This window comes from Pholis gunnellus, assembly GCF_910591455.1.
Source record: "Pholis gunnellus genome assembly, chromosome: 14".
Lineage (NCBI taxonomy): Eukaryota > Metazoa > Chordata > Actinopteri > Perciformes > Pholidae > Pholis > Pholis gunnellus.
The window spans coordinates 5896054-5913695 of NC_136541.1; the positions used below are offsets into that span (position 1 = coordinate 5896054).

The 17642-nt window shown below is 40.0% G+C and overlaps 3 protein-coding genes across 4 annotated transcripts; 1 reads left to right on the forward strand and 2 right to left on the reverse strand.

The window, feature by feature from the left end:
* Window positions 1-1538: 1538 nt before the first annotated feature.
* On the reverse strand, window positions 1539-7907 carry guk1a (guanylate kinase 1a). Its single transcript, XM_079173245.1, has 7 exons — window positions 7778-7907; window positions 4417-4530; window positions 4060-4101; window positions 3709-3944; window positions 3457-3541; window positions 3288-3373; window positions 1539-2906 (listed from the first exon to the last, which is right to left on the reverse strand). The coding sequence occupies exons 1-7, from the start codon at window positions 7809-7811 to the stop codon at window positions 2868-2870; spliced, it is 636 nt and encodes a 211-aa protein (XP_079029371.1). The 5' UTR covers window positions 7812-7907; the 3' UTR covers window positions 1539-2867.
* A 122-nt stretch (window positions 7908-8029) lies between these two features.
* cUnh1orf35 (chromosome Un C1orf35 homolog) lies at window positions 8030-12094 on the forward strand. Its single transcript, XM_079173244.1, has 8 exons — window positions 8030-8596; window positions 9372-9522; window positions 9610-9655; window positions 9770-9852; window positions 10198-10270; window positions 10493-10572; window positions 10736-10855; window positions 11370-12094. Exons 1-8 carry the CDS (start codon window positions 8500-8502, stop codon window positions 11623-11625), a joined length of 906 nt encoding a protein of 301 aa, XP_079029370.1. The 5' UTR covers window positions 8030-8499; the 3' UTR covers window positions 11626-12094.
* A 1471-nt stretch (window positions 12095-13565) lies between these two features.
* Window positions 13566-17272, reverse strand: arf1 (ADP-ribosylation factor 1). Of its 2 annotated transcripts, none has more exons than XM_079173235.1 (5): window positions 17220-17272; window positions 15752-15942; window positions 15529-15639; window positions 15237-15361; window positions 13566-15121 (listed from the first exon to the last, which is right to left on the reverse strand). In XM_079173235.1, the coding sequence occupies exons 2-5, from the start codon at window positions 15897-15899 to the stop codon at window positions 14969-14971; spliced, it is 537 nt and encodes a 178-aa protein (XP_079029361.1). In that variant the 5' UTR covers window positions 15900-15942; window positions 17220-17272; the 3' UTR covers window positions 13566-14968. The 2 variants fall into 2 exon arrangements, with proteins under 2 accessions (XP_079029361.1, XP_079029362.1); XM_079173236.1 differs by having other exon boundaries at window positions 17212-17235.
* Between the last annotated feature and the right edge of the window lie 370 nt (window positions 17273-17642).

Consider the following 17642-nt stretch of genomic DNA (forward strand, 5'->3'; position numbering starts at 1 on the left):
AACAATAAAGGAAAATATTTAAATTGCAGTAATTACTATTTACAAAAGGCATTTTCTTTTAAAAGGAACTTTTACAACTTCAGTACCTAAAATAAATTAAACTATATGCAGGTCAGGTGCAGTAGTACAAAAAGGCTTTGATATCAGGAGAGTAAGGTGACAGTTTTACAGCAGGACAGAAAGGCGGGATAAGGCCTGATGAACATTAGGTAGCCTGGAGGAGTTCACCAATGAGGAGCGAGCGCTTTTCCTCCGTTTCGTCTCAGGCCGGTCCAGGTTGCCTTCCAACCCAGCTGATATCACGCAGAAGTTCCAAATCATCAAGGTTGATAGGGTGAGGTCATCGCTAACGGAAATAACGAGCCTGTTGACGAGGGCAAACATATCAATAGTACAAACTACTAAACTTTTTCCCCCTATCATGTCCTACAGCCCGTCAACGGCCTCCCTGCTGCACAGAGCTGCTTCTTCCTGTTTCGCCTGCCCCCTTACACGAGCCAGGTCATCCTCGCTGAGCGTCTGCGTTACTCCATCCACAACTGCCCCTCCATCGACAACTACATGCTGACCCACAACACCGACGCAGCAGACAGCTCTGACACAGAGGAGTGAAGCGGCCAGCTGTGGTCAACCTGGTGATGAATGTATCTTCTCCCATGCCATGCACATTATGCACTGAACACAGACTTCTATTCGCCAAACCTGTAAGGTAGTGTACTGTACTGTTTATATGTTGGTTGAAATTAAAGATATGTGTGGTTTTGGTTTTCCAAATGTGCAAGGTGTTGTAATTAATGCAGTGCTTACTCTGAATCAACACTACAGGGATACGGAATAAGAGTTTTTCAAATAAAAATAAAGTAACTAAAAAAGTAACTTTAAAAGTAAAGTAACTTTAAAAGTAAAGTAACTAAAAAAGTAACTTTAAAAGTAAAGTAACTGAAAAAGTAACTAAAAAAGTAAAGTAACTAAAAAGTAACTTTAAAAGTAAAGTAACTAAAAAAGTAACTAAAAAGTAAAGTAACTAAAAATGTAACTTTAAAAGTAAAGTAACTTTAAAAGTAACTACAAAAGTAAAGTAACTAAAAAAGTAACTTTAAAAGTAAAGTAACTTTAAAAGTAAAGTAACTAAAAAAGTAACTTTAAAAGTAAAGTAACTGAAAAAGTAACTAAAAAAGTAAAGTAACTAAAAAGTAACTTTAAAAGTAAAGTAACTAAAAAAGTAACTAAAAAAGTAAAGTAACTAAAAATGTAACTTTAAAAGTAAAGTAACTTTAAAAGTAACTACAAAAGTAAAGTAACTAAAAAAGTAACTTTAAAAGTAAAGTAACTAATAACTAATAAACTTAATTTAATGAACAAGTCATAGTATAGCATGTCGAAAGATAAAAAGAAAGATATTTTTTTAATATGTCGAAAAAACAAAAAGTCAGTCTGTCGGAAAAAAATCTTTTCTTGCAAAAGTTTCATATATTACCTTTCATCAAAGTTCAAAGCTTATTGGTCAAATGCTGGTTGTACAAGAATATGAAGTGAAATGCTTGATCTCAAATTCCTTTAATTGCACCATAACATACAGATACAATAACAAAGAATATATAAATAACAGCCAAATGAAGAGTTGAAGAGTTAAGTATTATAGAGAACAAGATTGTGAGCGTATTGCTGACTTTAGTTGTGCTATCGTGTAATCAATGTATAGTAAGTTAAAGTGAGTCCCTGATGTAACCGGTTAGAACCCAAAGTGGCAATGAGGTCTTAAAATAAATGAAAAGGGTCTTAAAAAGTTATTAAATTTAACTTCAGGATTCCTGTGTATACCTTGGTCAGAGATATTTAAACGAGTAAACAAGTTAAAAAGATCTGCGTGCTTAATTCTGAGCAATATATAAAAGAAAAACATGCCATTAATATTCCTTCAAATTGCAAAACCGCTCCTTAAGTCAACAATCCACTGAATGACATTTTCTCTGTACAGGTGAAGCTGCAAACGGATAGATACACAATATAAAAGTTTAACACATTTACAATTGTAAAAAAAAAAGAAAAAAGAATTGAATTGTTCTCATACCACCCAAAATAAAAAAAGCTATATTCTGAGTGACAATATATGATCTATTGTTTCAAGCCACATTTTGCATCTCTATTATGGGATTTAATCTCACGAGAGCACAATATTATTTATGGTTATCCAGCAAACAGATGCAATAATGGAGTTATGTGGCAATTTACACAAAATCTGTCAAAAAAAAAAAGCATTTACCAGCACTGGAATGACTTGCATGTACCCCTTGAACATAAATGGCCACCATGTTTGTTTTTCACAAACCGAATCAGCTGTAGTGCTGAAGTTTTAGATGAGTTTCCCTCCTGAACTAAATGTGTGCAGCTGTCCATCTCTGTAAATCTCTCAAATCAACACGATACGACTGGTGGCACAAGAGCAGCATAACTCTCTGCCACTAATCAAGATATCTAGAAACTAGTTTGTGTTAGTCCAGCCTGCAAGCATATCCAGTAAAGCCAGTAAACCCAGTCCAGCAGAGCACCCTGCATAACATACCAGCCACATATCACGTAAGCATTATTGGAGTAACTTCTCTTCATACGAGGGAAAACAACAATATGTAAAGCATTTCAGATCAGGAAAAAAAAAGAGACAGATCTCATGTGTAAATAATTCTAAATAATAACCTCTAAATACCATAGAAAACCTACGTATTTGTATATCCTTCTAAGGGATGTTTGTTGGAGTTTCACAGACCACCATCTGAGGGAATGTTCACGACTGGAATGGAGGTCTGTGGGGGTTGTTTAGTGAGGAGTGGATGGACGGGACTAAGAAGGAGTCAGGATGCAGCTGTCCCCTACGAAGACATGTTGACTTTCTTGACCTTATTGATTTCCTAGAGAAGGGGAACAAAACATTTGATAATGCTACCCATACAGAGAAATCTACAACAATGAATGAAGACATTTGAGGCGAGGCTGCGTACAGCAGATGAATACAAAGTCGAATCCATTCCTTACACTTTAGGCTAAACAACAACCCTTGACTCTCCAAACTCTTTAGATGCTATGAACCGCTCTCTGTAGAGTGGGCAGGTCGGCTGTGCTAAGTAAACGGTTGCAAGGCTATGATTGGACGATCTCGGTTTGGGAGAGGATTCAATAAAACGTTCCATTTATAAGAGGCTGGTCGTGTTTTTCGTCTATAAAAAGTCAAAGTCTCCCTTCAACTGTATCTTATCAACGTAAGTGTTTTACTGTAAAGGACTGTGTCTTACCTCAAGAAGAGCATGTTTCAACTGCCCATAGGCATCCTCCAAATTATCATTGACAATGAGGACATCAAAGACTCCAGGTTTTTTGCCTAGAAGGACACATAATTCTGTTTAGACTCACATTTTAAACACTTATGTAATTTAATATTTGCAAACCAAAAAGAATACGTACCCAACTCCATGTCCACCTTAGCTGCTGTTAAACGCTTCTGGAGACTCTCCTCCGACTCAGTTTTTCTGTCTCTTAAACGTTTTTCCTGAAACAAAAACAGAAAGCATTCAGAACATCAACAACCTGCATGACAAGGTTACTGTGGTACAAAGCAAACAGAAAGTCACACCCAGGAATGCCTCGCTGGCAGGACAATAAAAAAAAATTTAAAAAAAGAATGACTCAATGAAACGCATTTCCTTCTGTGCTCACCAGGACTGCAATGGAGGGCGGCTGGATGGAGATGTAGAGGGGCTGGAGGTCTGTCGTTTTGATGTTCATCACACCCTGTATGTCAATGTCAAGTATACAGATGAGGTTCTTGGCCTGGACGTCTTGCACGGCAGCTTTACTGGTGCCGTACATGTTCCCCGAAAACTCCGCGCTCTCTATGAATTCACCGTTTTTGATCGCGGCCTGCATCGCCTCCCGTGTGACGTAGTGGTAATCTGAAACCCCCCCCCCCAAAAAAAGAATACAGATGAAGAAAGCTAAAAACACTACAGACTCAGAAACTGTGATTTCCTGTTACAGGGGTCATGAAAGAGGAAGAGCAAGTGGTACCTTTGCCATTCTCTTCTCCGGGCCGAGGATTTCTTGTTGTATCTGAGGGTCGAGAAGACATTTATAAGATAAGATAAGATCATCTTTTATTAGTCCCGCAGCGGGGTAATTTACAGTATGTCATCGTCTGTACTTTATATTAAACTATACTACACTGATCAATGACAAGCCCCATGGCCATAAAGCTTATAATAAGTAACCTCTTTAAATTACAAGACATCCAGTCTGTGGTATTTAAGTTCTTCATATCATATTGTATAATTCTTTAATGTCTTACTTGTTTGTGCCATGTATGCACCTTGTGGAAAAGACTGTCCTCCCTGAGAACACATAAACTCTCTAGAGTGGTATACTTACGGGAAACACTGAAGCCAAAGATGCTGTCATACTCTTTCATGAGCTTCTTCAACAGCGTGCTCTTCCCTGCCCCGGATGGGCCGCTAAACACCACAGGCCTGGGTCCAGCCATAGCTGGAAGGAGAGTTCAGGATAGGAAACAAGAGGGTGAGGCTGGAGGAGCGACACGCATCCACTGGAAACTTATGGCATGAGTCATTACCGACCGAACATTACAACATTGCATTAATTTAAACATTACAGCGGGTTAACATGCTCACACAAGCCTCGCTCTGGTGGGAATAGATGCGATAAAGTGCAACGCCGGCAGTTCTTGAAAAGGCAACCAAATAATGAGACCAAAACGTCTCCCACAAGGGCAAGAGCAAAGGCAATCAACGGCTTGGCAAGCCGAGAGTTTACCGTGGGTAAACAGAGACAAGTACGCACTAATTGGAGGGCACTTCTCTGCTTGTGAAGGCAAGAACGAACAGAAGAGATAAGACTCACAAGAGGAAGAACTCTTTATAGAGACATGGGCTCATTCTTAAAGTAAACAACTTTAAAACTCCCTTTAACTCAATTATGCAGCAATCCAATCACCAACAAACCTGTAAGCATTGTAGTGCACATCTTTGCAAAATAGCTACTTACTACTATACTGCCATATATTCTACACAATATTTCTTTTGTGACCAACATTTCTTAGGTAAGCTACTCGAGTAAATAACAGCCTGTAGTTTTCACCTTACCTTTCGTCAATACACACAGAGCTCAAGCAGACGGAGAATTCAAGTGAACAGGGAGGGCGCGATCCTGTGCAAGACAGGTCGATTGTGTACGAGTGTGGGAGGGAGGAGGGAGAAAGAAAGGGCGGCGCCACGTTAACACTAGTAGGTTTTACTATTTATTCAAATGTCAAGTAGATTTATCCAGAATGATCGAATATTACAGTAAAGACCTGCAGGTGTGTTGTATTTCTACTCCACAGACTGAGACAACCCTCCATTCTTCTCAGTCATTGAAGTGTTTGTGTTTTGCAGCCAACTGGGAGCATCTTCCAAACAGATATTAGCAACAGGAAGCCAGCTAGAGCTGCTAAATTGAGCTACTGAAAGAACTACGGTGAAAAGCTAATATCAATCCTTATGATTGATATTAACAAATCTTTAAAAACATAAAACTAGTCTCCAAAACCTTTTCATAGGCAATAATCACAGCATGTGAGCCATCTTGTTTCCAAGCACGCCAGATGAAGTGAGGTTGTCTTTGCAGGTGCAGATGACAGAGAGTCATTCTCCATTGCCTCTTGAATGCCTCCTGTAAAAGGCAACATGGCTAATTAAAGATGCAGCAGTTCCTCTTGCAGAAGCCTCTGAAGGAGCCGTGACACTTTTTGGATTCCCGTCCTGGTCATCGACCACAACAACAACCCTCCACCACAGGATTCTCCAATAGTAATCCATCGCATTGGCTTCCTGTTACCATATGGAAACAGTTAGGACTACAACAAATTATTATTTTCAGCATTATTATTTATATTATCTCTGCAAGGAGATAATGCGGTTGGGCATGTGTGTGTATCCCTGTGTCTGTCCATGGCTATTGGTGCATACTAAGGACATTTTTCATTCGTTTGATAATGCAATTGATTAACTGCCGACTGCTCTCACACTACTGTTAACCCCGGCTATTCTGCATTTACCTCCCGTTTATAAAACGCATTGTCGAAGAAACAGACTCATCGCGTGAATAAATGCTTCACGTTGCGGTTACGCTCGTGAGGCGGAGCTGAGACTTGCGCCCGCACAGAGAGCCGGTGCAGACATCTGCACACATTAAAATGAGAGCGTATCATTTATCAACTATGATTATCATACAGAGTGCTAGTCAAGTTAGGACGGTCAATCAATTGTTTTACAAAACTAAATATGGTAATTTATAATGTAAGTATTTACTTGTTACAGTTTAGCAAATGTAAAGAGTTTTAGTCTCTCTTACTGTGGTCCTCTCAGACTACATATGCTATTTAATTCATCACTGAGAAATAGACTAAAAACAAAGATATAATAACAAAGACAACTTCTGTCTTGAAAAAGCTTCTGAAACTTTCAGGTACATCAAATCCAAAACTCACAAGAATCAACCTTTTGTACTCGACATTGAGCTGAGTGACAGGAAATGAGTTACTGCACGTTTACAATCACCTGAAGTTGACACTGTGCTCGACGTTAACCACGTGCACTAAACCCCATGTGATTGATATTAAATCTAAGTCATGTGAAACCCATCAGGTCTCAGTGGTCTGATACAGGCTTCATGGTGCTGAAACAATAAGTTGATCAACTCATTTTATCAGCAACCAGCAAAACAATGCTCACATATCATGGCTCCAGCTTCTCACATGTGACAATTGACTGCTCGTATTTTTATTGAATATATTGAATATCTTTGGTATGAATTGTTGGTTGGACAAAATAAGTTATTTTAATATGTCACCTCAGGCTTTGGGCGAATTGTGATCGGAATTTTTTTGTGCACTTTTCTGCCAATAATTCCATTCACAGGACTCGGCAGCAATGAAAATAATCATTTGTTGCAGCCCTAGAAAGTACAACACACAGTATGTCATGTCAAAACAGCAGTGTTGTTAGTTCTATTTACCCAGAAACAGGTAATTTGGGGATTATGTGGGATCGTCCTTATTCAGTCTAATGCTGTGATCTCTTCATTCCATTGTTTTCCCCTATTGTCTGTCCACATATAGCATACAGAATATGATATAGTTATAGAGTGAGTGTCACAAGTGTAGCATAGCCAAGAACAACGTTATTGTAAAAACACATCTCAGCTTGTGGACTTCCTCTGGGTCCCTGTTCTCTCTATACTACAAGTGTTGCTGGAGTTTTAACTCTTCAGACAGAAGTAGTTCCAGAAACCTCCACTCTATTTACCAAATTGTGTCCGAATTTCTAACTATCTCAGACATTGCAAAGTGCCCTTCGACGCCATAAAAGAATTTGCATGCAGATTTGCATGGAAATGCTGCAACTACTACTGTACATTTGGTCAGGGCAATACTGAGGATCTTTTAAATAATTTTCGTTTTTTACAAAAGCTGAGATACAAACAACAGATTTTTATTAGATTGTTTTTTTAAAGTTATTAACACATAAGTTATCCCTTATGGCTGGCTCCCATATACAAGGACTAATTAAACGATGATTAAACGACAGGTAACGTTACATCAGCTAAACTTAACACAACCATCTTCTTCCTCTGCAGAAACAATCCGACTCCTCTCACACCCAAGGAACTGAATGATGGCAGACAATACAAACATGATAGAGAAGAGACATATGCATGATATCCTGCTTCCTACCTGACAGTAGCCTGGAGAAATATCTCATGTACATCGGGAGTTACGTTAGTCCGAGATTTTAGCTCCGTCTCCAGGTGATTTTCTCCCTCCTCTGTATTTTGTCTCTGCCATACACCAGTCTATTGGTCTCTGCTGTTAAGAGCCATTATGGAAACATTGTGCTGCCTACGTCATCACTGCGGGTCAAAACATCGATGCGTTGCGTTCGCGGGCATCGGGAATACGGAGGACAAAACAGACACGCGGAGTGTTATCGTTAGTCTAAAAGGATATACGATACAAAGCGAGCTAATGTTAAATATATATCTATGACTCACTGGTAACTGTAGTTCCCACGTTAACGGGAAGACAAGGCGCACTCTTATGACTGTAGCTATGATTTAGGCCGTCATTTTAACGTTAGCTACAATAGCGTAACCTAGCTTCAGTTGAACGCTGTTTTATCCAATTATTCCCCTCACGCTCTGCACATCTTTCATGGAATAAGTGGCTAAATTGATTATTGGGGTCAGTTTGATTGGTTTGGGTAAACACTACCGCAAAGAAAGACGTTGTTCAGATCGACAAAAGGGAAAGAAAACTTCCCACAAAAGTACCCGGATGAGTGGACGCTGAAGGCCGATCCTCGCGCTTACTCGTGTGCTAACGTGGCTAACGTCAGCTGGTGAAGCTAACGGTACACCGCTTCTTCTCTAAAAGTCTCCAAAAAGTAACCGACTACAATGTTCGGTTCCTCGAGATCTGGAGGGGTCAGAGGAGGCCAGGACCAGTTCAACTGGGATGACGTGAAACTCGATAAACACAGAGAGAATTATCTTGGTAAGTAAAAAAAAAAAAAAAAAAGTTATCAGCGCTAACCAGATGCACTTGCTAATAGTTGTTTGCTAACTTGCAAACTACTGAGCAAGCTTTTTAGTATCACAGTTTAACTACACGCGATGGCTTCGGTACTCCACGTGCTGCTTTTCCGTACCTTTTGTCGTGAAGTCCCTCATTACACGGTGTCTGTCTCCTTGGTGTTAGGACCACACGTAGCCTCTCTGCTATCTGAGCACACACTGCTGGCAGCATGTCAGCACACCAAACCAGAACTACGTAGCACGCAGCACAGCTGTGACTTTAAAAAGGATGAAGTAGACATACACGTTTTTTTGTTTTTTTTAAACAAATGGCACTCATTTTGGCACATGGAGTCGCGTAAACACACGATATGCGTACATTAAAGAGGCTTATTGCTACCACAGATGATACAGCCTCATCTACAGCATATCTTTGTTTTTTGTAATATATGGTGAGATCATCAGGTGATTCTGTGGAGAGGACGCAACCCAAAATGTGTATTTTCCTAAGTGACTTATTGACAAAGTTTTGTTCAAATCTGCCCAAATTTAGTTTGTGCAGTACCCAAAAACACCACAATCAGTATACAGCTGTAGTCATCAGTCAACCTACCAAAAAAATGATTGCAGACTGTTTTGACAATTAACATATATATTAAATAATTTAAACATTTTGTCTGCTGAGTTGTACATTACAGCAGAAATAACACATCTTTCTTTCTCAACCGCTCTCAATTCTTCCGTCTTGTTACCAGGGAACTCTTTGATGGCACCAGTTGGGCGATGGCAAAAAGGCAAGGATCTGTCATGGTACTCCAGAGATAAAAAAACCGGTGAGGCTTTGACCAAAGAGGAAGAACTTGCTGCTGTCAAGGCTGCAGAGCACGAGGCACTGATGACTGCCCTGTACGTATACCGTCCCATAAAATAAATGATTGACAAGCGTGGATCAAAAATATGTTTTTAAATGTACGTTTTCCATTCTCCATCTAGAGGGCACAGGAATGTAAAGAGGCAACCGACTGGCCTGACCAAAGAGGTAAGCCACTTTGTTTGGTACTGCTTTCACGCAGAAGCTTGTGAACATCTTTAACTTGCCTTAATTAAAAGAAGAAAGGAAAAACCCAATGAATCTTCCCCATGTTGAAACCAGGACCTTGCAGATGTTTACCGGAGGGAAGAGCCTGAAGGTGAAGAGAGAGATGTGGACCGTGTCTCAGGCTTGGGAAGCTCCAGGTGATTTTTTTTCTTATGGAAATTGTTAATTGAACTGTTGTTGAATATTCACTTCACATGTAAACACAGGATTTCAGAAATTGAAGCATTCACCACTTTTCAGTCCATTAAAGGTCCTACTTTTAAATACTTGTGAGGTCTTTCTATCTTGAAAACACTGTTTGTTTTAGAGCAAACAACATATTGGTAGAATATGGCAATATCTGTCCCTGCCACTCACGATGTTCTATATTTGTCCTGTTGAAAGTCAAGTCAAGCTCCTCTCGACATCCAAGTGGCAAGAGAGCCTTTTGTCTTACTGTGATTGTAAAGTACTTCATTATAAATGAGTGTTTTCATCTGCAGTGCAGGGTCAAGGAAAATGGTGCTCTCCCAAAAGGAAAAGGAGACAGCTAAATTAGGCCTGCCTGTTTTTACAGTAAGTTCATTCTCCTCAATACCAAAATGTCCCTGAACATTTTAAGATGAAGACTCAGTAAAATGCAAATGTTTATAAGGCCAAAGCAGTCTGATGGACGTGAAAACAGGCCTGAATATCTATCGTGGGTAGTGCAGAGACTTTAACAGTTGAGAGTTTTAGGAGTTTCTTTTATTGGATCTACAACTTGATGCAACGATTATATAAATGTTTTCTTTACAGCACCACAAAACAGAAGGTTGTCCAGAAACGTCAACATCAAAGACGTCTCAGAGTGTAGAAAAAGGGGATATGGACCAACGGTGAGTGTGCATTATATTAGATACCGCCTAAGATAACTCAATGAACACCTTTATGAACATGTATTCACCGTTCTACTGGACAAAACGTCAGCCTGTATCCATTTTTCTTTCCATGTCAATAATGTTCATCTTTACAACTTTTTTTGTTTTCTTTACTCTGTAGACACGAGAGCAAAAAGAAGAAGAAAGAGAAAAAGAGCAAAAAGGAGAAAAAGAAGAAGGAAAAAAAGAAGAAACGGCAAAGAAGAGACTCGTCCTCTTCTGACTCTGATAACAGAAAACGGTCGGTTTCACAGAAACACTACAAAGCATGGCTTTAAAAAAAACAACCACGTTCCCACATAATGAACACCTCGATGTTTTAAACCACATCTAATTATTACAGGCTATTACTTCTACATTGTTATTACTTCTCCAAAGGTTGCATCACATAGTGACATTGTGTTTTATTTGATTAACTACATTGCACATTTATATCTACCAGCACTAGAGGGCACCAAGGCACTGTCCTACACACAGCATCTTGAAGCTTTACCTTTTTACATTTGGGGTGCATGTTCATGAATGTTTGTGCTGGTGAGAGAGGAGCATCAGCATGTGATGGTAGTGTGCAGAATTAATGATGCACGTTGTTAAATACACGGTCACTTGTCCACACAGCAGCCAGTAGATGAACTTACAGGTGTCATGAAGTGTTTGTTCAGTGGATGTCAGCTACTTTATCTCCAGCCTCATAACATCTCCCCCGATTCACCGCAACCCAGTCATTGATTGTTTGCTTCCTTTTTACTCTATAGGCAGAGAAAGGACCACCATCATCATAATCCATCATACCACAGTCAGAGTGGAGCCAGACCCCATGACAGCCATTCAAGGGGGGGAGCAAAGGCCGAGCGACAGCCCTCCCACCCCCATCATCGACCGCGGCGGCATGACACAGACTCCTCCGATGGGGGGTCTCCTGTCCCCCGTAACCCTGTCAGCCACAAGACGGCCCCTGCTGGTGGCACACAAAGCCACAGGCGGCGCCACGACACAGACTCGGACGACTGAAGTCCTCCCCACCCCCTCAATTCCGAGACTCGTAACACGGACGGAAAGCTCTACAGCGGCTTGACCGCCCCCCCAAGACCCCATTTACCCCGAACAGCCAAACGGACTGTAGATGGAGAGAGGTCGATGTGTCTGACTCACAGGCTTCGGCCTTCATGTCTCTACATCCAATAAGTCGGTCAATTAGTCATGGGACACTGGTGTCTTTTGTGTTATTTTGGGTTGTGTTTTTTTTAAACACATTTTATGTGATTTAAACCCCCAAATATCTCTATAGTCATAGGTTTTGATGTAGCTTTTTGTAAAATACAATGCAAGGTAAAATATTTAGCAAATAAAACAATGATCTTTAATTACAATGTCTGGCCCTGAGAACTATTACATTGTTTGAGAATTAACTCGTGGAATAAATATATATCTCGTCTTCTCTTCTGTGCTGTAAGATTTTTTTCCAGGAAATGACTTTCCTGACGCTCCATGTCTACGACAGGAAAGTAAAAAATCTCACACAAAAATGGTACAATTTGTGTTGTCGTCCTTTTTATATAAACATTTCTATTTAAAGAGAAGTATCACATTTGGCAGCTTTTTTAAAGGTTGTGTCATCAGCACAGCAACGTTTATATCATTTACATCAGCATATAGGACATTGCAGCTGCTTCTTGCTAAATTACGCCTATGTTTGAAAAGAGTCATGGGAGTTTGTTTCTTTTAAGGTTTCTCTTTACAAATGTCCCATGTTGCTGGTCCTTGTACCTGTCCTCCATCTCACTGTGCCTCTTGCACTACTCAGCAGCTGCAATGTTCTTTTTCTCAATGATGCCAGCGCTCCTTAATCCCTCACCGTTCTAGGTTCGGCTCCCTGTCTGGTGCGCTGCCGTTGGAATGCTCTTCATTGGTCATAATAGAGTGCAGTGTTTGCGTTTGCCTTGAATTGGTCTGAAAGAGGGTATTCTGCTGGCTGGCACCTGGAGGGGAGGGGGGTGCACTAAAAAAAAAGAGCAAGGCATTCATAGAGAAGAGTGCAAAAAAACAGGCTGGTCCTTTTTATATGGCCGAGCACCGTTAGACTGCCACACACAAACCAAGCTGACGGAGCAGCAGGAGAGGAGCCCACACAAAGCAGCCCTATGAGGGGACCCAGGACTCCCCCTCCCTCCCCTCCCACCACCATACTTTCCTGCCATGTTTTATAGGCTTGGCTGCATTATCCATAGCAGCCTAATCAACCTGCAAGAATGCTGTCCTAGATTGCCGCCCCTACACAATGTGAAACAGGGTGTGCGCTCCACATTACTGCTTTGACCCACACATTGGGTGGTTTACATCACATTTCTCTCTGGGTCAAAGGGTGACGGCCCCGACGGGCTGCTATGACGCCAGCTTTTTGGGTTGTTCCATTTTAGCATCGTTTCCTCAAGTGTATTACTGTTCTGCCAGGGACGCAACAAATACTATTTGTTTTATTAATCACTCCAATGAAGTGTCAAATAATCGTTCAAACTTGCCATCACAAGTGGCTTCATTTTGTCCGCAGAATAAATAAACACTTTTTTTATTTTGTTCAGGAAAAATAAATTCCTTTAAAATAGAAAAATTGTATTTAGCAGAAAAGCACTCCCATAGCAGGCCTTTTTCAGGGAAACATCCTAGCTCGTTATTCTCACCGGAGCACTTGCATACAACAGAGCCATCGTTAGTGTTATTAGTATCACCTGTGCTTTTCCTACTATGACAAGTCAAAATGGGCGATTCAGAGGCCGGGATAGAATATCAGCCATGTTCTGCTTGATAAACGACACATAATACTTTTAATTACTTTTCTATTGATTCACTAATCATTCAGCAGTAGTGTTTATATAAAAGTAGTACATTTAGGTCTGAATGTTTTAATTGCATCAATGTAAAATGACAAAATACTACAAAGTATAGATAGAAGCTACATTATGCACCTTAACATTCAGCAGTTTTATTGCATAGAGTGTGAAAATGAAAATCAGTTGCAGAAAAAAAATATGTATCCAGTCACTTTAATTACAGTGCTTTTTCCTCACAAAACAAGAGCTTTACATAAAAAAAACACACAATCTTAAGTAAGAGATTAACATAGTTCTCACAATTTTAGGCAGTTATAAATCAAAAAACGGTTTGATGCACCCTCCAGACATGTTCAGAGCAGTAAAGCAACACCCACACCTCTTCCAAAAGAAAGGATGAAAATAAAAGGCAGCACGTGTCTTGGGTTAAAGAAGGCGTATGTTTAGCCTTTTATTTACCCCCGAGCACAACGTGCTGCAAAGGAAGAAATACCGGCACTACGCTAAACGTGTTGTTGAAACTGATTTTTGTATTGCCATCAAAACGCCACTTCTCAGATTGTGATAACTAAATAAAGGCATGAATTACGTGAGCCTTTATTAAAGACAGAAGGGCCGTTGTAGTGTGCAGCTTCTTTAGTTACAATTACCGAACACAGTACACACAAGCTACAGTAGAGGGCTGTTGAAAGGATGGTTCCTGTGCAGCCTAATGATGTAAACACCCAGTGAATATGACCCTAAAGACCAACGGACCACCTCATGCAGTTTTGCTAACAAGTATATTTCAAAGGCAGCACATGATAAACCTGAGACTCAAAAATACAAAAACCCAATGCTGTCTCAACATACTGCCTTTCAAACAACTGTGAAGCAGGTAGATGTGAGATTGTGGCAGCATTTCTTAATTCAACTTACTGTATAACAAAGGCTGGTACGTGTTCACAGACGGGAGTTTTCAACTTGGAAAAAGGGGGATTTCAGTACAAAGAGGCCATGCCTGTGTTTACTAACTGGTAATTGGGGGGGGGGGGGGGGGCCTGGTACATGCAGTCACTTGTTAAAGTAACCACAGTGGCTGCAAGTAGTGCATCAGTGTTTAAGTCAGTATATTTAATTAAAAGCCCATCACCCACTACCGTACGTGTGACCAGATAATAAGTCATCAGATTGCATTGAGGTCTTGGGCCATCGTGCTGGTAAATTCTTATTCCTCGCCTCCCTTTTCTTATTCAATGCACACATGGCTGCCCACCAGACCGGAAGAGAAGTAACCACGACAGGATCTGTAGAGTGCAATAAGCTGCCCCATTACCAAATATATTTACAGTTACATAAAATAAAATAATAAAACCTGACAGCTTTACAAGAATAGATCATCCCCACCACTGGCCTGTATGTTTATTACAATAACTGCTGAGGTAAGGGAAACTTCCAGTACTTCTTTTTGGAGAGGGTAACTTAGTTTTGCAAAACTTTAAGAGTCGAGAACATGGGTCTGAGATTGGGTGGATGGCCGATGATTATTATTTGAGCTGACTAGACAACCAATCGAGTCCTTCGTATAGGCCATCCCCGTTGGTGGCACAGGTCGCCTGGATGAACCAGTGTCTTTGGCGTAGGCTATGAAGACCCAACTTGTCTGTGAGTTCGGCTGCATTCATAGCGTTTGGAAGATCCTACAAACAATAGAACAGTGAGAAAACAAAACATCAAAGCCGACGTGAGCACAACAGGAAAAACGTGTAGAAAAGTGGTTGCTATATACACCCGAATGTCACTCGTACGACTTACTTGTTTGTTGGCAAACACTAATAGCACAGCTTCACGCAACTCGTCCTCTCCCAACATTCGTGAGAGCTCTTCACGAGCCTCCATCACTCGCTCTCTGTCGTTGCTGTCCACAACAAATATGACACCTAGAACGAGAGCAGACGGAGAAGAAATTAATGAGTGTGTGACGTGTCCTGTATCTGTTAAATACAATGCTGTGGAAATGTAGTGAATACAACAAAACCCCGAACAAAGTGAACTATTTAAATCCAAAACATGTCAAAAACTAAGGTTGCGACATGACTATACGTACCCTGCGTGTTCTGGAAGTAGTGACGCCACAGCGGTCGAATTTTGTCTTGCCCACCAACATCCCATACTGTGAAACTGATGTTCTTGTATTCTACAGTCTCCACATTAAAACCTGAAGGAAAAACAAAACAAAGAATCGCATCAAGTACACATAAGTTCTAATTTCACAGTGATACAGTCACAAAACAAATGAAGACATCAGTATTTTACAATGTTTGAGTTACCTATTGTGGGAATGGTAGTCACAATCTCTCCAAGTTTCAGCTTGTACAAAATAGTTGTCTTTCCAGCAGCATCCAGACCCACCATAAGGATTCTCATCTCCTTCTTCCCAAACAGAGAACTAAAGAGGTTTCCAAACACATTCCCCATGGCGGCTGGTGATGGGGAACTACTTCAGCTAAAAAAAACAAACCTTAAAAGAAACAGATAAATTCAGTATGAAGACTATGGCTAACAATACAGCATGATTTTAAGTAGAGCTTTAACTATTTGTCAATTAATCGTTGGATTTCTCTAATGTGATATTGAACTCAATATTTTGGGGTTGGTGGTCTCAGCAAATCAATTTGAGAATGTAATCCAAGCAATTTTCAGACATTTTATAGACCAAATTTTCACTTATCTGCATATAAGTGCGTTTTTTCTACCGCTTCTATGTGTTGGAAACCAGTAAAATACGGTGTTAAGGCCTACACGGACCGGGAGGTCAGAGGTTGATCTGCTCACTGTGTGTTGTATTTGTTATAAGACACATCCTGGGCAAATTGTAAAGTATTGATTGTGGCATACTAGGATAGTCCCAAACAATTATTTTTCTTTTTTTTTTTAAAAAAGAGCTACAGATTCATTCATGTTTACCCAAAAATAGGCTCCTAAAAGCGATTATGTGTATTTACAAACTTCATTATTTCACAGTACGGGCAACTTTTAGTTATATTTTAGTTATTGTGGATTTGTTTTGGTACTTTTTTTTACTTAGTTAATATTCTTTAATGTTGTACTACTTATTTACAATCTCGATTTTTGTTTGTTTTGACGTTGTAATGACAAACTAAAACTTGTGTGTTCTCTTCCTATTTCATCAAAAGACGCGTTCGCCTTAAAGTCGCCAGCCGGAAATGAAACATTTTAAGCCTTTAGCATCATCGGTAATGTTAAATGTAACTGACGTTAAATGTTAAGATCTCGACATTTATGGCAAATAACGACCCAACGCGGCTCACTAGAGTACGTTAACAGTTAGCTTACCAAGGTGCAATGCAAAAAGCTGTCCGACTAACCTACGTAAACAAACAACGTTAGCATGCTAAGGTACGATGCTAACACTCGTCCGACCGGTTTTTACATTTTAGACACCGTATTGAAAACTACTTACCAACATGCAGATATACTTATTTAATTTTTTCTATGTTGAGTTAATACAGAAGGTATACGGACATGCGCGAGAGCGTGATGTGATAACAGGGTATATTCAGATATTGATTCCGATAAGTTAGCTAACAGTTAGCTAGCACACTCGGTAAAGTTAGCTCTCAGCAGCCAGTCACCGTTTTTCTCTTCGCGTCATGAATATCTATATAACCGCCGTCACAAAGACGATTTTGATTGAAGAAACATGGCTTATTAAACGACTACGTTCAAGCAAAATATATAAATTGTCTTCATAAAAGGCATCGCTTACACACTTACACAGTTGATGTTTCCTTCCTTGTTAAAGGCGTTTCCTTCCTCAAGAAAATGGCGACAATTTGACACGTCAGAGGATCCGTTCCAGCACAACTTCCGTCAAAGCTGGAAGATGTCGCCCCCTGTGGTTGAGGGGAGAATTATTATTTATTGGTTAATATTTTTCTATTATTACTCACACACGCTCTCCTATTTAATGATTACACACATCAACAAACCCTTACAGTGTGTCATAAAGGATTTATTGTTAAAACACATGTACAAATCATTCACAGGCAGATTTAAAACTGCTTTCTAAACTCATGTTGAGCTTAAAGGTTAATACTTGAATAATGGTTTAATAAAACTAATTTAACTCCAGGTCTAGTTAGTGGACTTTTCCCAGAGCTTCCAGCTGCCGGATTTACAGGGTATGATAAAGTTATT